General features: G+C 39.8%; 1 protein-coding gene across 2 annotated transcripts in view; it reads left to right on the top strand.

Moving 5' to 3' along the window:
- Positions 1-22513, top strand: part of qser1 (glutamine and serine rich 1) — a 202518-nt gene extending 180005 nt beyond the window's left edge. For both annotated transcript variants that reach the window (XM_072592615.1, XM_072592616.1), the window contains 4 exons: positions 6163-6260; positions 14060-14206; positions 16699-16794; positions 21075-22513. In XM_072592615.1, the coding sequence (XP_072448716.1) occupies positions 6163-6260; positions 14060-14206; positions 16699-16794; positions 21075-21215 (482 nt within the window). In that variant the 3' untranslated portion in view covers positions 21216-22513. The remainder of the gene's footprint in view (positions 1-6162; positions 6261-14059; positions 14207-16698; positions 16795-21074) is intronic.
- The last annotated feature ends 1293 nt before the right edge of the window (positions 22514-23806 follow it).

The following is a 23806-nucleotide window of genomic DNA, read 5'->3' on the forward strand; positions in this document are numbered from 1 at the left end:
AGCAGAAAAGACTTCCTAAGCAAAGAAAATCCAAGAGATGCAAGGCTTCCACTTAAAGGGATTTTCAGATTTCACCATCAAGAACAATAGAACATACTCAACTGGGAATAATGAATCCTCCAGACAGCCTGAATTATTTTGTGGAATGGTGGTGGGGGGAGAGAGGAAAAATGTAGTAGTGGTAAATGTAACTATGTATATAGATGTACAATGCAAATAACGGGAAAAATATTTGAGGTAAGATTTTGTATATAGGTGTATGGGTATGAATAAGTTTAATGCTGAGAAGTGAGTTAAATACTACAATATGATAATGTCACATGGACTTTGGTAAGAGAGCAGCTTGGGATTATCAAGGAGTCAGAGCTAACCTCGAAGTTTGCCTCTGTTTCAGTGTCTCTTATACCATTGTAACTTGTATCTGTTTGCTAATAAAATTCATTGTGCTTAAAATAAGAACTATCACTTGTTAGTCTTCCAGCTGCTTTCCTGTACTATACTAGACCAAATGGGCATCGCAGATTCCTAGCATGAGAGAGGATGATGGGAGCAAACCTACCCGATGGATTTTACACCATGATGAGTGTGGTGATCTTGCAACAGTTCCACTACCAAACTCGTGATTTGGAGATGCCAGTATTGGACTGGTGTGTACAAAGTTTAAAATTACACACCAGGTTATAGTCCAACAAGTTTATTTGGAAGCGCTAGCTTTCAGAGCACTGTTCCTCCTTCACGTGGTTGTGGAATATAAGATCGCAAGACACAGAATTTATAGCAAAAGTTTACAGTGTGATATAACTGGAATTATATATTGAAAAAGATCTGGATTATTTGTTAAGTCTCTCATCTTTTAGAATGGACATCTTGGTTTCAGTTCTTTCATTTGCAAATTGCAGAACATTTAAAAGTTACATTCTCAAGTGAACTTTAACAATTGGTGTCATGTTGGCCCAGATAATGCATTTAAGGTGTTAGTTGCCCTGTCTGAGACTCTGCCACAATGGTCAGACTAATTCCAATCTAAAAAATAGATTTACAGAGTATTCCATGGATGCAGTTTTTGAGCAAAGTAAAATGTAATTCTGCAAGTACAAATTCACCCCACAAACTTGGATGTGCATGTGGGTGGGTGGAGGGGAGTGGTTATGAGTGTCTGTCAGAGAGTATGTGTAGGGGTATAAGTCTGTTAGCGGGTGCATGTGGGAGCATATGTGTGAGCGTATGTCTGTAGGAGAGGGAGTGTGTGTGTAGTGCAATGGGGGTCACCTGTAGTGTGATATGAATCCAGGGTTCCAGTTGAGGCCATCCCCATGGGTAAAAGAACTTGGCTATCAGCCTCTGCTGAGCCAGTTTTCGTAGTTGCTTGTCCTGAAGTCCGCCTTGTTTGAGGTCAAATGTCCTGGACCACTGAAGTGTTCTCTGACTGGCAGGGAACACTCCTGTCTGTTGATTGTTGTGAGGTGTCCATTCATCCATTGTCATAGCCTCTGCTTGGTCTTGCCAATGTACCATGCCTCAGGGCATCCTTTTCTGCAGCGTATGAGATAGGCAACGTTGACTGAGTCACATGAGTACCTGTCACCTACATGGTGGGAGGTGTCCCCACACCGACATGACACCAATTGTTAAAGTTCACTTGGGAATGTAACTTTTAAATGTTCTGCGATTTACATATGAAAGAACTGAAACCAACATGGTCATTTTAAAAGATGAGAGACGTAACAAACAATCCAGGTCTTTTTCAATGTATAATTTTGGTGACATCACACTATACTTTTGTACTATTTATACTATAAATTCTGTGTCTTACGATCTTATACTCCACAACCACCTGATGAAGGAGCAGTGCCCTGAAAGCTAGTTCTTCCAAATAGACCTGTTATACTTTTACCTGGTGTTGTGTGATTTTTAACTTTGTACTACCAACCTCAACTTTGCCTCACAAGAAAATCCCTCCAGACTTAGAATCAACCAAGTCAACTTTCTCTGAGTTACTTCCAATGTCAGTATATTGATTAAGTGGCCCAAAAGTGTTTAGTGTGTTCCAATTACGGACTGACTAGCCTTGTTTAGTTTCTGCAAAATCTACTTATTTTTATACTGATTCCTTTTGAAATAAAAGCCAACCATCTATTTGCCTTTGGTTTTTTACATGCTGAACTTGGATCCAAGATTTTTGTGATTCATAGACAAGGGTCCCCCAAGGTTGCCTGTGCTGCAGTTTTGTGTAGACCGTCCCAAATTAAATAATATTCAGTTCTTCTATTCTTCCTGTCAAAATGCATAACCTCAGATTTTCCCACATTATATCCCAACTACCAAATTTTGCCTACTCATTTAACATGTTTGCATCCCTCTGTGGAGTCTCCGTTATCCTCACCACTTGCCTTCCCACCTATTTTTGTGTCATCCACAAACCTAGCTACAGTACATTCATGGCAGCATCCAAGATGCTGCCTGAACTACTGTGCTCTTCCAGCACCAGTAATCCAGAATCTGGTTTCCAGCATCTGCAGTCTTTGTTTTTACCTACAGTACATTCATTCCTCACTCTTTTAAACATCAATGGAAACAAACCCAACTGTCCATCCTGTCTTCAAGACAACTCACTTATTCCAGATAGAATCTAATAACCCTCCTCTGAAAAGCCTCCACTGCATTTTGCTCTTCCTCAAATATATAGACCAAAACTGTATACAGTCCTTGAGATATCCTGTACACCTGAAGCATTACAACATCACTTTTATGTTTACTTCCTGTTTTAATAAAGGACAGTATCCATTAGTTACATGCTGTACCTGCATACAGTACTAGCCTTTGAGTTCATGTACTACAACACTTAAAATCCTTCCGCATCTTAGAACTCTGCAGTCATTCTATATGTAAGTTTTTTTTTTTAATTCTTCCTGCCATAGTGAGCAAGTTCACATTTTTCCTGTGTTAATATACTATGTCAGATTTCTGCTCACTCACTCAACCTTTTTACATTTGTCTGCAACCTCCTTATAGAATCATAGCTTCCCTACAATTTGGAAGCAGACCATTCAGCCTGTCGAGTCCACACCAACCCTCCCCGGAGGATCCCAACCAGACCAAGTTCTCCTTACCCTATCCCTGTAATCCCACATTAACCATGGCTAACCCACCTAACCTACACATCCTTGAAGACTAAGGGCAATTTAGCATAGCCAATCCACATAATTTGAATATATTTGGACTGTTGGAGGAAAAAAACGAGGTAAAAACAATGACTGCAAATGCTGGAAACCAGATTCTGGATTAGTGGTGCTGGAAGAGCACAGCAGTTCAGGCAGCAACCAAGGAGCTTCGAAATCGACGTTTTGGGCAAAAGCCCTTCATCAGGAATAAAGGCAGTGAGCCTGAAGCGTGGAGAGATAAGCTAGAGGAGGGTGGGGGTGGGGAGAAAGTAGCATAAAGTACAATGGGTGAGTGGGGGAGGGGATGAAGGTGATAGGTCAGGGAGGAGAGGGTGGAGTGGACAGGTGGAAAAGGAGATAGGCAGGGAGGACAAGTCCGGACAAGTCATGGGGACAGTGCTGAGCTGGAAGTTTGGAACTAGGGTGAGGTGGGGGAAGGGGAAATGAGGAAACTGGTGAAGTCCACATTGATGCCCTGGGGTTGAAGTGTTCCGAGGCGGAGGATGAGGCGTTCTTCCTCCAGGCATCTGATGGTGAGGGAGCGGCGGTGAAGGAGGCCCAGGACCTCCATGTCCTTGGTAGAGTGGGAGGGGGAGTTGAAATGTTGGGCCACGGGGTGGTGTGGTTGAAACTGGAGCACCTGGAGAAAACCCATCCAGACGTTGGGAGAATGTGGCTGAAAAATGTGTTGCTGGAAAAGCGCAGCAGGTCAGGCAGCATCCAAGGAACAGGAGAATCGACGTTTCGGGCATAAGCCCTTCTTCAGGCTTTTCCAGCAACACATTTTTCAGCTCTGTCTCCTGCTCCTTGGATGCTGCCTGACCTGCTGCGCTTTTCCAGCAACACGTTTTTCAGCTCTGATCTCCAGCATCTGCAGTCCTCACTTTCTCCATGGGGAGAATGTGTTAACTCCACATAAACAGTCACCCAATGATGGAATTGAACACAGAAGTCTGGTGCTGTGAGGCATAAATGCTAACCACTGAGCCACTATGCAGCTCTTATATCTTCATAACGTACTTTTCTCCTATATCTGTTAGCTGTGAATTTAGCTACTGTGGTCTTTTCTCCCTTCATCTAAGACATTGATGTAGATTATATAAAGTTGAGGCCTCAGCACAGATCCCTGCAAACTCCACTCATCACAGCCTGCCAGTCAGACAAAAGCTCACTTGCACATTATATTTTCCTCCAATCTTCTATCAATGTTAATATGAAAGCCACTTATACCTTTTATTTTCTGCAATAATCTTTGTGATAACTTTGGCAAAAACCCTCTGGAAATCCAAGTATGCTACATCTTGAGGCGCCCCTTTTTTTCTCCATGCATCAGACTCCTTCAAAGAACTATAATAAATTTATTAATTATGATTTCCCTTTGAAACCATGCTGATTCTTCCCAATTACCTCAAGTTTTTCTAAGTGCGCAGCTATAATCTCTTTAATGACCAATTCTAAGCACTTTCTCCTCAACGGACATCAAGCTAACTGGCCTGTGGTTTGCTGTTTTCTGCCAACCTCTTCTTGAATAGAGGGGTTATATTTGCTATTTTCTATTTTAATGGAATCTTTCCTGGATGGAACAGATTTTGGAAAATTAACACTAACTCATCAAGCTCACTACCTACTTCTTTTAAGGGCTGTTGATGAAGACCACCTGTATCTATCTAAAGCTTTTTGGTGAGGATGTTTTTTCAAAGGTAAACTACAAACAGAGCAGCAATTTACTAAATTATAGATTTAAAACTTTGATAGAAGCTCTGATGATGAGGGGCTGGAAAGAGTAAGTAAGGAGAAAATGTTTTCTTGCCTCCTTTAAGATAGGATCGAAAAGACCAAGAATGAGAAGGCACATGTTATGAACAAGGTCAGCACTCCTCTTTCCCCCCCCCCCCAAAAAAAAGCATTTCAAGAAAGTAGTGCAGACCCTACCTTTGCTAGTTCTTTTAAGCAGGTGTAAAGTGGATATTCCAGGAGAGATGCAGCTGGCCAAACCACTTAGTTTTAAATAAAACAGAATTTATTTACAAGATTACTAAATGAAACACAAACAAAAGAGAATAGAATACAGAATAACTTAAACTATCCAAAAACCCAATAGAGTATACCAATTTAATGATGCTGTTCTCAATACTTGCAACAATCCCCCTAAACCCCCCTTTGCACAAAAGGTAAAATCAAACACATGGTCTTATAGGGGAGCTGTCAGAGAGAGATGTGGCAACATGGAACACCATCTTCCATGTAGCTGTTTATTGCACCAGCAGCCTCAAACTGCTTGACTGCTTGCAGTGAATAGCCAGACTACCAAAAACCAAATCAAACAGGAGAAAAGCTGAGCTGGGAGAATTGGTCGCTCCCCTTTCATTGTGCAGGTGTTGAAACTTGAAAGCCTTTTGTCTGAAGCAGTATCTGTTAGCTAATCAAACTGGCCCTAAAACCCATCCAAGCCAGACTTTTGGAATCGCTGCTTTTACGATCTCTCTGGTGAAGTAAAAAAGCCAAGGAAAACAACCTTGTTAAAGGAGCAGCATCATCAAACACAGATATAAGGTACTTTGCAAAAGAGGAATCTTTAATATGAGCAAACCTTTTTCACATAAGTAGTAGTTATGGTCGAGAATGCACTGCCTAGAATTGTGATGGAAGCAGGTTGAGTTGAGATATTCAAGAGGATATTGGATAATATTTCAAATAGAAATTACATTAATAGATTACAGGGAAAAGACAGGAGAATGGTATAGTCATAATGCTTATTCAAAGAGTTGGATGTGATAGGCCGAATGATTTCCTTCTGCGTTGCAGCAAGTCTGTGATTCTGGGATGAGGTTAAGTGAACTGAGCAGCCTTTAAAAGATTGTCATCTGTTTCCTGCTTCACTATCGAGAACATTGGTGATCATTTATGTTCAACAATTGTGGAATGTGCTACACAGAACTTCAAATTTGTTTGTGAAAATAGCCTTTGAATTTCAATACTTTCCTTCATTTGATCTCATTAGATGAGATGTATTTGCCACACATGAGGAAAATTGATAGCATGCTGAATGAGAACAAGAAAAGACTGATTTCCAAGTTCCCACTGGAGTCAGCACTCAAGGTAAGAATCTTTATTAAAACTATATTTGCCATTGTTTTAAAATACTGTTATTCAGCATAAAGCTATAGCATCCACATTATTTAGTACAAAGAGTTGATTAGTTACTTACTGCCCCTAAAAGTATTTGGAACAGTGATTGTAATGTCATTACTGGTAGCTCTAATGTTTATCTACTGGAATCTGAAGAATAAAATCTGTTTTCATTGAAATAAATTAGTTTCATCATATTACATTTAGTTTATCATGCAACATCAATTTGACATTCTATGGCAGCACAATACTAAAGTCTATGTTGAAATAATTAAGCTTTCAAGTTGCAGATGGAGCATAGCAGAGGTGGAGTTGCAGAGCAAAACGGATAATTTAACCTGTTTTCCATAATTATAAGTAATCTGCAAAAATAACCATAGATATTTGGAAAAGTATGTTATTACCACTGTTTTAATTGCAAACAACAAAACGTTACACAGTTTATTGCAAAAGAAATGGTGCTGAATAGAAGGATGCATAAGTATTTTGTGGAATTGGGAAAAGGAACATTGAGAGCTTTTACTTCAGTGATGGAGTGGTTGATGCAGAATACTTAGAACATGTAATAACAAATCATTAAAGTTTTTTTAACCTGAGAAGTTGTCCTAAGGCTCTTGTGTAATCTGAAGATCTTGGATCAGTTATTGCCATTGACTTTTATTTTAAAACAAAATTGTTTTAATGGGAATAGAACATTATTTATTTGTTTGAATATGTTATTAAATAAAAACGGCTAACTACCAATTTTTTGTTTTTGGTACCACCCAATTGTGTACACTGGTATGCTGTTTCTTGGAAGACACATTAAAATGGCTTTCCTTTGTTTTTACTGAGTGTGTAGAAGCAAACTTCTGTGTCTCCATGTTCTCTGATAAATTTGTAATAATTTATTTCCATTCTTTGGTGTAGAAATTGTGTGGACTAGTCAGAAAGTAGCTTCAATACTTTTTTTAAAGTTTCTTTTGTTGCACTGGTATTTGCTGAAAAATGGCACATTTTGCAAATTGGCAGAATACCAATCAGAGGGTATTTGTGCTGTGAGAGAGGAGAGTACTGATTGGTTGGCAAGTGGAATCTGCCATGGAGAATGCAGCAATTAATAGAACAGCACTGCCCAGGGATAGGCCCTCCAGCCAATCAAGTCTATGCTGACCATGACTGCATGCACATGATCTGTATCACTTCATTTCCTGCTTTTTTTAATGTGTCTGCCTAAATGCCTCTTAGACTGTGCTCACATATTTCCTTCTACCACCTCCCCAGGGACCTACCCCCTCTGTGTAAAAACACTTTCCTTGCACATTTCCCTTAAACTTTCCCCTCTCATCATAAACGTATGCCTACTAATGTTTGATATTTCCATTCTGGGAAAGAAACTCCAACTATCCACATCTCTCATAACTTTATGTACTTGTGTCAAGTTACCCCTTAGCCTCTGATAGTCCACCCACTTATAGCTGATACACTCCAATCCAGGCAACATACTGGTAATCCTTTTTGCACCCTGTCTAAAGTCACCAAATCCTTTCTATAGTATGGGGACCAGAATGCACACAATACTCCAAAAGTGATGTGACAAAAGTCTTTTATAGCTCTAACATGACTTGCCAACTCTGTGCCCAATGAAGGCAAGTGTGCAGTATGCATTCTTTGTTATCTTATTCACTTGTGTTGGCTATGGGCTTGAACCCCCAAGATCCCTGTATATATCAACACTTCTATTTATTTGACTATTAAGTATGTACTTTCCTCTTGCACTTGACCTCCCAAAATGCATCACCTTACACTTGCCTGGATTAAACTTCATCTGCCATTTCTCTGCCCATCTTTCCAACTGGTGATTATCTTACTGTTTCCTTTGATAACCTTTTCTCACTATCTACAACTCTTATATATTTTCATGCCACCTGCAACTATACTAATCAAGCCACCCTCAATTTCATCTAAGTCATATATGTATATAAAACGGTCCAAGCATTGATCTTTGTCGAACATTACTGGTCACAGACCTCCAGTTTAAAAAAACCCTCCAAAACTACCCTCTATCTTCTTTGACCAAGCCAATTTTGTACCAATTTAGTTTGGATCCCTTACAACTTAATCTTCTGAACCAGCCCACCATGATGGAAATGCGTCACCAAATGCTTCAGTCCATTTAGACAATGTACACTGCCTTACCCTCATTAATCATGTTTGTCACTTCCTCAAAACTCAAGGTTCTGAAACAAGACTTCCCCTGCATAAAATCATGCTGACTATCCCTAATAAGCCCATTCTTTTCCAAATGCAAATAAATTTTGTCCCTAAGAGTCTTCAGTAATTCTCCTACCACTTCCATAAGGGTTACCGGCCTATAATTTCATAGATTATCCTTGTTGCCCTTCTTAATCAAAGGAACAATGTTGACTATTCCCCTGTCTTCTGGAACCTCACCTGTTGATAAAGAAGATAGAAAGATATCTGTTACAGCCCCACCAATCTCCTTCTTTGCCTCCTTCAGTATCCTGGGATAGATCCCATCAGCCCTTGGGGATTTATCTTCCTTAATGTTTTTCAAGACAACCAGCATGATCTCCTTAATATTGACTTGCCCCAGAATAGCCACATACCTTTCCATCACCATACCATCATGCGTGTCCTTCTCCTTGGTAACTACAATGCAAAGTACTCATTGGATCTCGCCCACTTCCTCTGACTCCATGCGTTAATTCCCTCCTTTGTCATTGAGTAGACTACTCTTTCCCTAATTGCTCTCTCTTTCAATTTATCTTTTCATTCAGGATATCCTAATGATGCTTGATTATTAACTACCAGTTTTCATTTACAGTTTAAAATAGGCAGGTTCTGCACATTGCCTGAGAAATGATCTTGTGAATTCTTTTATCTGTTTTATTGAGTTGAAGCAAGTGCAGTGATTACACATGTCCTTTATGTCTGCCAGTAACAGGGCCTTGTGTATTAATATGTAATTTGTAGTATACACAACTGTGTCACGCCACAGCTCTGACCATCTTAAATTCATTGCAAGTGTAATTCTTTGCACACTTAAGATTATATGATAAATATTGCCTAGTTGCAGGACTCCACCTAATGTTGGACACTGTTGCAAGTTCTGCAAGCATAATTATGTGTGGTCTGCACCATGTTGCAAACAGCTAAATGAATTGGTATGATCTGCCAATCTGCCAAGGGTAGTATGGCCTATATACCCTTCATACATCCTTTTGGTTTTGAGGGAAATTGATGGCCTAGTAGCATTGTCATTAGACTAGTAAACGAGATACCCAGGTAATGTTCTAGTGACCCGAGTTCAAATCCCACCACACAAATGGTCTTATAAATCTGAAATTAAACATCTAATAATGAGTAATATCATTTAGAGAAGGAAACTGCTGCCCTTATCCAATCTTGCCTATGTAAAATTCCAGAATGACTGTTATATGGTCGACTATTGACTCCCTCTGAAATGGCTTATCAAGCCATTTATTTGCTGAGCGATGACTCAGTTATATCAAATGGTAGAAAGGAAAAAATCAATACAACAGGACAGACCACCAGAAATATGACAATATTTCACTGACAAATATGGCACTGTTGACCCTGCAAACTCTTACCAACATTTGGGGCTCTACCCAAAATTTGAAAGTCGTCCACAGACAAGATTTGGGGATGTCAGTGTTGGACTGGGGTGTACAAAGTTACAAATCTCAACACCAGGTTATAGTCCAACCCTTGTTATGTTTTGGCATCAGGTCAAACATGGACAAGGAAACCTGTACACCATATCTCTTAACATCGCCACTATCCAAAATTAAAAATCCAGTGCCCTTTTGAGTACCTAAATTGAACATGCCTGCACCACTTTCTTCAGCAGTACATTCTGTCCCCTAATAAATTGCTGCACCAATGGGTTTTTTTTCCTCATCTTGCTTATGCTCTCTCGTCTTTCTCATTGCTTTTGTACTTTAAGCTCCTATTAACCAAGCCAAGAACACTCTAGCTTTAATTACTACATACTCCACTTATCTTACCGCCTTCAATTATCTATGCAATGTACTCTAAGGTCCCTCTGCTCCTGCACCATGTTTGAAATGGTACCCCTTATTGTCTTTCAGTGTTCTTCCAAGCAGGGTACATTACCTCACACGTATGTACATTGGAGCTCATTTGCTGCCTATCCACCCACTCCTCCAAAATGTTGGAGTTCCACACCATCCTTCTCATATTTTACAGTTCTTATAAATTTAGCAAACTTTGAAACTGTCCCCTGCACACTAAGATCCAGGTCATGAATATATATCAGGAAAAGCAATGGTCTCACTATTGGCTGCTGGGGACCTCCGCAATGAACCTTGCTTCAGCCCAAAAATATTTGTTAGCTAATTCTGTCTATTTTCTGTTACTAAGCCAATTTTGTTTCCACATTACCAGTAGCCCTTTTGTAGCTTAACCTACAACTTTCCTCAAGTTTCTTGTGAGACACTATCAAACTCCTTCTGGAAATCCATATACCACATAAAACGGGTTATCAAGCTTCATCAACCCTTTCTGTTATCTCTTCAAAAAAAAGCTGCAGTAATTAGATCTTCTTTAGAAATCCATGCTGACTCTTCCTAATCAGCCCATGTTTATCCACATGACTACCAATTCTATCCTGTTTCCAAGTGTTTTTCCCTGCTACTGAAGTTAAACTAACTTGTCAGTTTTTGCTTAGATTATTGTTTCAACCTTTCTCGGAAATTCACCATGGCTCCTTAAACAGGGACTTCCAAACCCATGACACTACCATCTAGAAGGACAAGGGCAACAATATTTGGAACATCATCACCTGCAAAGTCTCTCCAAACCACTCACAGCTCTTCTTGGAAATATATTGCCATACCTTCAGTATTCCTAGGTCAAAGTCCTGGAACTCCCTCCCCAGTGGAATGGAAGGTACCTGCACCAAATAGATTGCACTGGTTCAGGAGGGCAGCTCAAAGGCAACTAGGGAGGGACAATAAATGTCAGCGATGGTTACATCCTTTTCGTGAATTAAAAAGAAAGTTCTGTGGAAAGTTACCTGCACTTAAAGGTAATGAATCATGAGGACTGGCTGCAATGCATCCAAGGTACTGAGGGATGGAGAAGTCGAAATTGCAGTGTCTCTGGCCATAATCTTCCAATTCTCCATCAATAACCTGGAACAAAATTAACAGTTACTGAGACAAATGTAGGTTAATTAAGGAAAGTTGAACTAGACTTGTTAAGATCAAGTTTGTTTAATTTGATTACATTTTATGATCAAGTACTGAAGAGCATTGATTAAGATGATGAGGTTGATATGTGCACAATTTCCAAAAGGTGTTTGATAAACTGTCAAATAACAGGAAAGTTGAAGTTAGTCATAAAGATTTCACAGCATGGAAAGAACATGCCAGTCATCAAACATGCTGTAATCCGATTTTCTAGTACTTGACTAGTAGCCTCATAAGTTATGGCTTTCAAGTCTTTATCTACATACTACTTAAATGTTGTGGATGTGCTGGTGTTGGACGGGGTGGAACACTTAAATGTTGAGAATTCCTCCCTCTATCACCCTTGTCATGTAGCGAGTTAAATAGATCCCAGACCTTCTGGCTGAGAAAATGTTTCCCTTAAATCTGTGCCTCCTGGTATTGACACCTGTAAGGTATCGCAAGCTTTTGGGGAGCTGCTCCTTCATCAGGTTAAAGTCTTCACCTGATGAAGGAGCAGCGCTTAAGAAGTTTGTGATTTCAAATAAATTTGTTGGATTATAAACTGGTATTGTGTGACTTCCGACTTTAAAAGGAAAAGAATAGACCAAACATGCTTTTATTAGTTCATGAGGTCAGGCCTGCAGATTAATTGCAGACTGATTCTTGATTTAAAGGTATTCCCAAAGACATGTGACCCCAGGAAGAGCATTGTGTTAAAACAGGTAGGAGAAGTTGGCTATTAACAAGGAAATGGTTCTCGCAAGTCTGGAAGGGCATATGGCAGATGTTGAATGGTAAATGAGGCCTCAGGAGGCTGAACCAGTTTTTTGTGCTCTCCAGGAGAAGATGGTCAGGTTATCATGTTGGGGCCATAGGTTAGGTTTTTTGAATTTTGCTTTCTGGAGAGAAGAAATTGTCTGCTGCCAAGAAGCATGAAGTTTTGAAAGTTCCCTGCTTAATCTTCCTACTAGCTTTTGGAAACCCAAAGTGGAGTAAACTGAGTTTGAAGTATTGCTGCCTTTACCGAAAGGATGACCTTGATCAGTGTCTCCAGAAAAGTAATTTAGGATCCACATCTATGCCTGTGAAACCATTCAATGTGAAAAACATTTAAGTAATCTGGCAAGTTTTGTTATGGATTGAAAGCACAGACATTCATTAGGTTACCTTGTTTAAGTTTTTTCTCTGCTAAAGTTATTGCATATTTAATAAATTGACATATTTTGTTTGAGGTACAAAATGGTGTCTGGAATTCGTTATTTGCAAAGTCTGGAATTTGCAATTCAGACATCTGGTTAGGAACTATTGGAGAACTATTGAGGGTTTACAAAAGGTTTGGTTTTACTGTGTTGTGAATACACAGGTAGAAAAGGCTAATTTGGTTGAGCTGTCTGTCTCCATGTTGTAACACAAGGGTTCTAGAATTGTTCTTGTATTCCCTTGTCTTGTTAGGCCTCCCAAAATGCATTACCTCATACTTTGAGGATTAAATTTCCATTTACCATTGATCTGTCAAAATGACCAGTCCATCTATGGTTTTCTTCATTTCCATTTTCATGTCATCCACTGAACTTACTGAGCATCGCTCCTATATTCATGTCAAGAAAGAAGCCACTAAAGGGACAATGCTAACAAGAACACAAGGTTGGCTGAATGACAGCATAAAGTGGTGAATGGTTATTTATCAGAGTTGGAGAACAGCACATTGTGGGATTCCTCTGGGTACCAGTGCTACTCTTGATATATTGCTAACTTTCACTTGAGGTATAGAGCACAGAGTTCAATACATACTACAAAACCTGAAAATGTTTTGAATTTTGAGCAAGATACTAGTAGATTTAAAGACGACCTGGACAGGCAAATAGCAAATAAAACTTAGTGCACAGAATTTAGAAATGATTCATTTTGGTACGAAGAATGAGTATAAAAAGATGGAATTAGCAAGGGTGTGTGGGGTGCAGCATGATATAGGGGTATATGTGCATAAATCATTGCGGTGATGAGGCAGTTTTAGAATGTGGTTAATAAGGCAATGAGATCTTGGCCTTTATAAGCAGAAGCAAAGTATAAAAGACTGGTTCAGCCTCAACTGGAATATTTTGCCCAATCCTGGGCACCAATGCAGTCATTGGCGTGGATTCACAAAAGTTTAACAAGAACCGTTCTAAGCATAAGGGATATCATTAACAATGAGAAAAATGAGTATTCAAATTATAAAGGTTCTGGATAGTGTAGATGGAGTGTTCCCATTTGTCGCAAGATTGAGAACCAAAAGGCACTGCTTTAAAGTGACTGGCAAAAGAACTAGAAAAGATAGCTTTATGAATTGATTGATTAGGGTCTGGAACACACTAGTTGAGAGATTGGCGAAGATGAATTTAGTTTGGCTTTTGGATCATGAACTAAAGGGAGAGGATCGGTGGGACTGTGGAAATAGAAATAGATTGGAATGAGCTGAGATTGTTCTTACAGAGAGATGGCAATGACCTGAAGGGCTGAGTAGTTTCTTCAAGTATAGTAACTATTCTATGTATTTGTTTTGCTTTGCAGACTTCAATGGAGAATTTTCCTGAACTGACTACGTGTGTCTCGGGAGTAAAAAGCAGCAATCCAAATGTGCCCAAAATTAAATTGAGTGGTAAAAGTTACAATAAGAAGACTCTCCAGCCATTAAAACAAAATGCCAAGGGCCAAAAGGTAAGGTGTCTGGAATTAGTCTAATGTACGTTTTCTTCCAAATTGATGTATATTCTAACACATACGATCTGGCAACTATTTCATCAAGGCTTTTGCAATTTCTACAACAAATTCTATAATTACTTGGCTGTAGTCAATCACAGACTCTTTTTCCATGGGTTTTTTTTTAATCCAAAGAAGGATTGTGAATACTGGAAATCAAAAACAAAAGCAGGAATTGTCAGAAAAACTGAGCAGTTCTGGCACCACCTATGGAGAGAAAGCAGGACCAGTGATCTTTATTCAGACTGATTTTAGCTCAGAAAGCTTTGGTATATATGTTGAAGATGGGGGAAGGAGTTAGCAATAAGTGGAGATGGAGCCCAAAGAGAAAGAAGAAGACAAAGGAATGGGTAAACGTTGGCCTAGGACAATCAATAGCTACTGATTGGGACCACCAGTGGCTGACAATGATTAGTTTGTGGTAGAAGTCCAAGTGATGACAGGAGCAGATCACATTGTGAGCAGCAAATTGTATTCATTTGTATTCAAAACACCTGCATTCTGTCTGCAAAAATGGCTCTGAGCTTCCTGTTGCCTGCCACTTCAACATACTGCCATGTTCACTGGCAAACCTCTCCGTCTCAGAGTGCTCAGTACAAGCTGGAAGAACAGCACCTTATTTTCCACTTGAGGACCCACAACCTTCAGAACTTAATATCGAGTTCAACAGTTTTATGGTTCGAGCACCTTTTCTCATGTCTTACCTCAACTTCCACACACCAGACCTTGTCATCACGTGGGCTTCTACCATAAAAAAAACCTTCAAAATGGTCAGACACTGCAGCAGCGATTTATTCTCCAGGATGACCTTTACCCATTGCTTCCTGCTTGACCATTTTTCTCTTTCCCTGGACTCCATCTCCACATACTGTTTATCCGTCAAACCCCCCTCCCCCCCCACCATGCCATCTTCAGTATTTCTACCGAGCTAAGATCAGTTCTGAAGGACGGTCACTGGACCCTGTGCTTTCTCTCCAAGGTGCTGAACTTTTTTCAGCAATTTCTGTTTTTGTTCTCCACCAATCATATCTCCTAAAAACAACTTTGTATATTAAATAATTCTAATTTAAAATAATTCTTGTATAGAATTATTCTATACTGTACTGTCTTTTATTTCGACAAACTTGTTTCCCATTGCACAACTTGCATAAACTTTGTAATGGTGAGGATAGCTTCACTGCTAGGTATGTAATTATAAAGAGGTCTGAGTGTAATGATTTGCATATATAGGTTTTTTTTAGATAATCTGTTAATCCTAGGACTATGACCTTTTATTTTCATCTAAATTGGGGATGGATAATGTTTCAAAAATGCATATGGCTTTTGAAATACATGATTGGATCATGAAATGTTGAGGTTACGATGAGTAGAAAATGTAGAAAAAAACTATTCAGGTTGTTATAAAGACACTGTGCTTAGTGTTGCTTGGAGTTTTGAAGGATTGTGAATTTATTTCAAGCTTTGTGGACATATCTAGAGTAGTTTTGTTTTGAGAGTTCGTTGAAAAGCACTGTAGATATTGGAGGTTTTTTAAACACTGCTTCCAAGAAATCATGACTAATGATAGTTGCTTTATTTGCTGTGCAGCCCTTCTGGAGCTGTTTGAATAATGACTGGACGGAGATTGTATTGGTATCTAGAATTTGTTGGGGAATATGAACTTTGAGAGGGTGGGCTACCTAGCTGATCTTTCCTGCTTTCTGAAAAGAGCCCTAGTGTTGAGTTCAAAGTGGAACCTACTACTTCCTAATGAAAGAATGATTGAAAATCTTCTCAATATATGTTTCCTGAGCAAATTGTAGAGATAATTGTTTATGATTAGTGATTTGAATAGATAAGCCAGAATATCAGAAAAATTGATTTTGGAACATTCTACACTTTATCTTTCTGCCTTCAAGAATAACCCAAAGGCTAAGAAGTTTTCTTTTTGTCAGGTTAATCTCTGCTGAGAGAAATTTAATTTTTAATTATGTTCTTTCCATAAAATGTGTGGTTTTTAGTTTATTTAGGTTAACATTTATGCTGCTTTATTTCTAACAGTTTATGTTCGCAGGTTCATCTTCCTTGAACAAATTTCAATTTGATAACAAGCACAGTTATTGATTTATTAAAGAAACCTGGTTGATATATCTTTAAAATCTGATGTAGATATGGTATTTAATTGACCATCTTGGAAATTGGAAAATAAGATTAAAATATGTTTTGTGATCTGCGGAGTACTGAGACTAGAGCAATATTGCCTCATGCCTCCGTTGCAACAAGATCATAATTTCTATGATTTCCTACCTTAATTGTAGGGGTAATTAGATAAAAATCACAATATTTGTCAAAGCCATGCTGTTACTATTTGATCAGATGTCTACATTTTAATGCATTAAAACTGCATCGGTTGGCTGAATGATAAGTTAAATCGGATATAGAATTATGCAATTATTCTGTATTTTAAACAGGAATTCACTGTTGATCATGAAAAATTGCAGTGCTGTACTTTATATCACACACTTCATCACTATAAGTACCACACCTACCTGATATGCAAGAAAGAGGTGAGCAATTAATACTGTACGATGTTTCATATTGCTTGAATTTGTATACGATTTAAAATTGCAACAAACTGAAGCAAATCCCAGGATAATTCTAAGATTCCTGTGTTTAAAAATTGAGTGTTTGGCATTTCTTTTAAAAATGCACATTGTAACCCAATGCTTGTTCAAAAATAGAACATAGAACAATACAGCACAGAACAGACCCTTCGGCCTATGATGTTGTGCCGAACATTTGTTCTAGCTTAAGCACCTATCCAATTGCCGCTTAAAGGTCACCAATGATTCTGACTCTGCCACTCCCACAGGCAGCGCATTCCATGCCCCCCCCCCCCCCCCCCCCCACTCTCTGGGTAAAGAACCTACCCCTGACATCCCCCCTATACTTTCCACCCTTCACCTTAAATTTATGTCCCCTTGTAACACTTTGTTGTACCCGGGGAAAAAGTCTCTGACTGTCTACTCTATCTATTGCCCTGATCATCTTATAAACCTCTATCAAGTCACCCCTCATCCTTCGCCATTCCATTGAGAAAAGGACTAGCAGTCTCAACCTATCCTCGTACGACCTATTCTCCATTCCAGGCAACATCCTGGTAAATCTCCTCTGCACCCTCTCCAAAGCTTCCACATCTTTCCTAAAGTGAAGCGACCAGAACTGCACACAGTACTCCAAATGTGGCCTTACCAAGGTCCTGTACAGCTGCAACATCACCTCACGACTCTTGAATTCAATCCCTCTGCTAATGAACGCTAATACACCATAGGCCTTCTTTCAAGCTCTATCCACCTGAGTGGCAATTTTCAAAGAGCTATGAACATAGACCCCAAGATCCCTCTGCTCCTCCACCCTACTAAGAACCTTACCGTTAACCCTGTATTCCACATTCTTATTTGTCCTTCCAAAATGCACAACCTTTCACTTGACAGGGTTGAACTCCATCTGTCAGTCCTCAGCCCAGCTCTGCATCATATCTAAGTCCTTTTGCAGCCGACAACAGCCCTCCTCACAATCCACAACTCCACCAATCTTCGTATCGTCTGCAAATTTACTGACCCACTCTTCGACTCCCTCTTCCAAGTCATTAATAAACATTACAAACAGCAGAGGACCCAGAACTGATCCCTGCGGAACTCCACTTGTAAATGGGCTCCAGGCTGAATATTTGCCATCTACCACCACTCTCTGACTTCAACCAGTTAACCGGTTCTCTATCCAACTGGCCAAATTTCCCACTATCCCATGCCTCCTGACTTTCTGCATAAGCCTACCATGGGGAACCTTATCAAATGCCTTACTAAAAACCACGTACACTACATCCACTGCTCTACCCTCATCCACATGCTTGGTCACCTCCTCAAAGAATTCAAGAAGACTTGTAAGGCAAGACCTACCCCTCACAAATCCGTGCTGGCTGTCCCTAATCAAGCAGTGTCTTTCCAGATCCTCATGAATCCTATCCCTCAGTACCCTTTCCATTACTTTGCCTACCACCAAAGTAAGACTAACTGGCCTGTAATTCCCGGGGTTATCCCTATTCCCATTTTTGAACAGGGGCACAACATTTGCCACTCTCCAGTCCCCTGGTACCACATCCGTTGACACTGAAGACGAAACGATCATTGCCATCGGCTCTGCAATTTCCTCTCTTGCTTCCTACATAATCCTAGGATACATCCTGTCAGGCCCGGGGGACCTGTCTATCCTCAAGTTTTTCAAAATGCCCAACACATCTTCCTTCCTAACAAGTATCTCCTCTAGCTTACCAGACTGTTTCATACTCTCCTCTTCAACAATACGGTCCCTTTCATTTGTAAATACCAAAGAAAAGTACTCATTCAAGACCTCTCCTATCTCTTCCGACTCAATACACAGTCTCCCACTACTGTCCTTGATCTGACCTACCCTCGTTCTCGTCATTCTCCTGTTTCTCACATACGCATAAAAGGCCTTGGGGTTATCCCGCCAAAGATTTTTCATGCCCTCTCTTAGCTCTCCTAATCCCTTTCTTCAGCTTCCTCCTGGCTATCCTGTATCTCTCCAACGCTCTGTCTGAACCTTGTTTCCTCAACCTTATGTAAGCCTCCTTCTTCCTCTTTACAAGACATTCAACCTCCCTCGTCAACCAAGGTCCCCTCACACGACCATCTCTTTCCTGCCTGACAGGTACATACATATCAAGGACACGTCGTATCTGTTCCTTGAAAAAGTTCCACATTTCAACGACATCCTTCCCTGACAGTCTGTGCTCCCAACTTATGCTCCTCAGATCTTGTCTTGCAGCATCGTATTTACCCTTCTCCCAATTGTAAAACCTACCCTGTTGCACGCACCTACCTCTCTCCATAACCAAGGTGAAAGTCACAGAATTGTGATCACCATCACCAAAATGCTCACCCACTAACAAGCCCATCACTTGTCCCGGTTCATTACCGAGTACCAAATCCAATATGGCCTCCCCTCTGGTCGGACAATCGACATACTGAGTTAGAAAAGCTTCCTGGACACACTGCACAAACACCGCCCCGTCTAACCTACTTGATCTAAAGAGCTTCCAATCAATATTTGGGAAGTTGAAATCGCCCATGACTACTACCCTGTGGCTTCTGCACCTTTCCAAAATCTGTTTCCCAATCTGTTTCTCCACATCTCTACTGCTATTGGGGGGGCCTATAGTAAACACCCAACAAGGTGACTGCTCCTTTCCTATTTCTGACTTCAGCCCATACTACCTCCAAAGGCAGATCCCCCCTCGAATTGCCTTTCTGCAGCCGTTATACCATTTCTAATTAGCAACGCCACCCCCCTCCTTTTTTACCACCCTCCCTAATCTTACTGAAACATCTGTAACCAGGAACCTCCAACAACTATTCCTGTCCCTCTTCTATCCACGTTTCTGTGATGGTCACAACATCGTAGTCCCAAGTACCGATCCACGCCTTAAGTTCACCCACCTTATTTCTGATACTCCTTGCGTTGAAGTATACATACTTGAACCCATCTCTGTGTTCGCAAGTATTCCCTGTCAGTGCTATCTTCTCCACAGACTCCCTACATTCTTTGACATCCTGAAAAACAGCTAACCTACTTGCTGGACTACAAGTCTGGATCCCACCCCCCTGCCAAATTAGTTTAAACCGCCCTGAAGAGTGCTAGCAAACCTACCTCCCAGGATATTGGTGCCCTTCTGGTTCAGGTGCAACCCGTCCTGCTTGTACAGGTCCCACCTTCCCCAGAATGCAGTCCAATTGTCCAAATACCCTCCTACACCATCCTTGCAGCCACGTGTTCAACTGCACTCTCTCCCTATTCCTTGCCTCACTGTCACATGGCACTGGCAACAACCCAGCGATGACGACTCTGTCTGTCCTAGTTTTTAGCTTCCAGCCTAACTCCCTGAGCTCCTAAATGACCTCCCCACTCCTCTTCCTACCTGTGTCGTTGGTGCCAATGTGCACCACAACTTCTGGCTGCACACCCTCCCCCTTAAGGATTCGGAAGACATGGTCCCTGGCACCCGTGAGGCAACAAACCATCCGAGAGTCTCGTCCATGTCCACAGAACCGCCTGTCTGTCCCACTAACTATAGAGTCTCCTATAACTAGCGCTCTGCTCCTCTCCCCCTTTCCCTTCTGAGCCTCAGAGTCGGACCTCGTGCCAGAGACCTGGTCACTGCAGCTTACCCCTGCTAGGCCGTCCCCCACCTAACAGTATCCAAAGCGGTATACTTATTGTTGAGGGGAACGACCACAAGGGATCCCTGCACTGCCTGCTTCCTCCCCTTCCCACCTCTAACTGTTACCCAGCTACGTCTGTTCTCTGGCGTAACTATGTCCCTTTAGCTTCTATCTATCACCCTCTCAGCCTTTCAAATAATCCTCAGTTCATCCAACTCCAGCTCCAGTTCCCTAAATGTGTTCTTTTTTTCTGAAGGCTTTGAGGGATCATCTCATAGCACAGTTCTTTCATGATAAGTTGATAGTGTAGACTTAAATAAAGGACAGAGATCCCACTGATTCCATAATGGCAGTGCAAATATAAAAGTTTAACTGTTTGTTCGGCAGAAAGTTGTACACTCATGTTTTTAATTGATCAGGATGTGTGTAAAGTTTGCTTTTCTGATATTCTGGTATATTTACTGTGAATAGAAGTTAGTTGATCTACAGGAACCTCAGTTATCAAAGGTTTTATCCTGTTCATGTGAAAAGATATTCATCAATGCATAACTGAATCTACTGTAAATATTGAACTTTCTCAAGTTTTCAACTATTCATTTGGACAGGCTGCTTCCATTCTAAAACGGAATAAAGATCTTGGCCAAGTAGAAACAATCCAGCAGTGTATGGAAAACGAGAAATGGGTGGAAGATCTCTTTGAAAAATTTGGCGATCTTCTGACACTAGCACAGCAGAAGTGTTCATAATGTACATAATGAGATTTTACAACAGTTTTATCTGTGGCACTAACTAAATATCATGGAGACATTGAAATGAACGGTTGCACCCCAGTGGTGCTCGGCTCGGCTTTGAATAGTGGCATTTGTGGGCTATGTGGACCTTGTATGTTGACCTATAGCTACATGGACATGGTTGTCAAGAAAATACATTTTGGCTTTGGGAGTTTATTAATTATTGTGTCTAACCACATTTTTATGATGGCCAATGTTTTTGGTTTTTTTTGTATTCTGTGATCTTGAGGTATTGAGTAACATCTATTTCCAAAAAAAGAACAATTTTTAATAAAAGTTTTGTGACTGATCAAAACGGCAAGGCATGCACTAAGTATATTATGATTTTCTTTACTACCGTAGATTAAACACTTTAGGAAATTGTTTTGTTCAGTAAGAAATGCTTTAAATTGATTACCTGCCTCTTACTGACCTACAAGACACAGAGGCAACCATATATCTTTCTAATGTCTACCTACCAAATTTCCACACACATCATAAAGTTGGTGTGCCATGACATTCTTTTAAGTTACCGTCAGCAAATACGTAATTTTTGTTACTCTACAGACTCCTTTTATGTTCAGAAATAGCAAGTTCAGGAAACTGAACGTGGAGTTGGTGCAATTCAAAGACTTTGTGTCAGTTCTGGTGATGAAAACGTGATCAACACCTCTATTTTCCCGTTTTTGAAGAAAAAAATTATTTTGCCTTTATACCCATATTTCTTTAAAATAAATAAATTGTACATTTTATCTCATCAATAATTGTATTTTTCAGAGAAAATATTGTGGTTTGAATTATGTTCATTTATCTGTGTAATACACTTTGCATTGTTTCCAGTAAATTTTCATTTACATGTTGATCACATTGTATACTTTATATACTGAGGTAAACTACTATTTCTTTTTTTCTGTTAATACAAGATTGCTTCAGTGTGTACCAGATATGCATATTGGACTAGTTTTGCCTTTTAAGTGTAGCTGTGTTACACATTGCAATTATTTTCTGATACATGAAAATAAATTTCGTACTAAACCTAAAGCCAAAGAAGTTTATATTGCACCAGGAGAACTGTTCAACAATTCAGCAATATAGACAGTACATTTGTAAATGTAGTTTAATTCAACATGGTTTTGACTGTTACTATGAATAATATTTTCTTGAATATTGCCACCCTGGTGGTTTTTCTTATGCTCTGATTGTTACTTACCATTCTATGCATCATGTTTTACTCTACCAAATTAACCCTTAAAATGACTACCATTTTAAAATTCCTCTTCCCATGTTTATTGTTTTAATTGTGTCTTTGATTCATTAATGTTATATATTTCAGATATTTTGGAAGCAACAGGTTCAAAGGTTTTCAACTACATTTAAAAAAAAAATTAACTGTTGAGAATGGGACAGTTTTGCATTTTGAGATCCAGATCCAACATCAAAAGTTCCTGTTGAGTACAGCAGAATTTAATGCTGTCTTCAACAATCAGCTTTAACTCTCAACTACAGAGGAGTACAGCAGTGAAACTTATTCTTATCAGTTACCTCTTCAGTCAGAGTGAGATTGATCGTTTGTACTATGGATTCCATAACTTTCACAATGCCCAGACTCAACTGCAACATGTTTTAGAGACAGTATTATTGTGACCTGTAACAATCCAGAGTCCTTACGGGACTTCACAGATAGTTTGACACTAAACGAGATGCTGGACAACGTAACCAGAAGTTTAAGATGTAGATTTTGAGAGGTAGACACATTAGAACTCCGAAGCCTAGAACTTAATGAATTGGAGGTGGGAAAGAAATCGGGGGCATAACAGCCCTATATAGGAAGAATGGAGAGTTATTGAAAGGTTTTTGAATGGGAAAGAATGAGTTAATCTGTCACAAAATTGAGGCATTCTTTACACATTAGCAAGAACAAGTGTAAGTCAATTGAACTTTGCTACCCACATCCAAATTCACATAATGGTTTACGTGAGCTGAAGGTTCCAGGTGGTGACATGCAAGCCGTGAAATTTAGGATAGTTGAGTCAAAAGCATAGATGAGGTTTTGGCAACCAACTTGTTGAGGCGGGAATGGAAGCTGTCAATATTCTAGAGATGACAGAGAGGATGTGGTCTCTGTTTTCATTGGGTTGTTTTCTAAATGTATGTCGTAACTGTGTATCTGGACTTACAAGAATTAAAAGTCAAATTTGTATTGTTATCATGTATAACACTCAACTGGATTTAGCAGTGCTGCAATCAAACTGATCTTTTGATGACAAAAAGTAGTGAGTAAACTCCTCTAAGCTAATGGAGAGACAAACTAAAATAAACATCACTTTAAAGTAGGTACTGGAACAGAGGAACTTGGGTGTACAAGAGCAAAAAAATTATGTTCAACTTAGGACACTAGATTAACCTGTATTCTAATATTCCTTCCAGTTCTGAGCACCTGCAATTTGAGCAGGATGTGAGGCATTGGAGAGACAGTGCAAAAGAGTTTCATGAAAGTGGTTCCAGGGATGAGGAATTTCAGCACAAACAATGGACTTGAGAAGCAAGGATGTTTGTCCTTGGAAAAT

The sequence above is a fragment of the Chiloscyllium punctatum genome, chromosome 22 (assembly GCF_047496795.1).
Source record: "Chiloscyllium punctatum isolate Juve2018m chromosome 22, sChiPun1.3, whole genome shotgun sequence".
NCBI classification, from domain to species: Eukaryota; Metazoa; Chordata; class Chondrichthyes; order Orectolobiformes; family Hemiscylliidae; genus Chiloscyllium; species Chiloscyllium punctatum.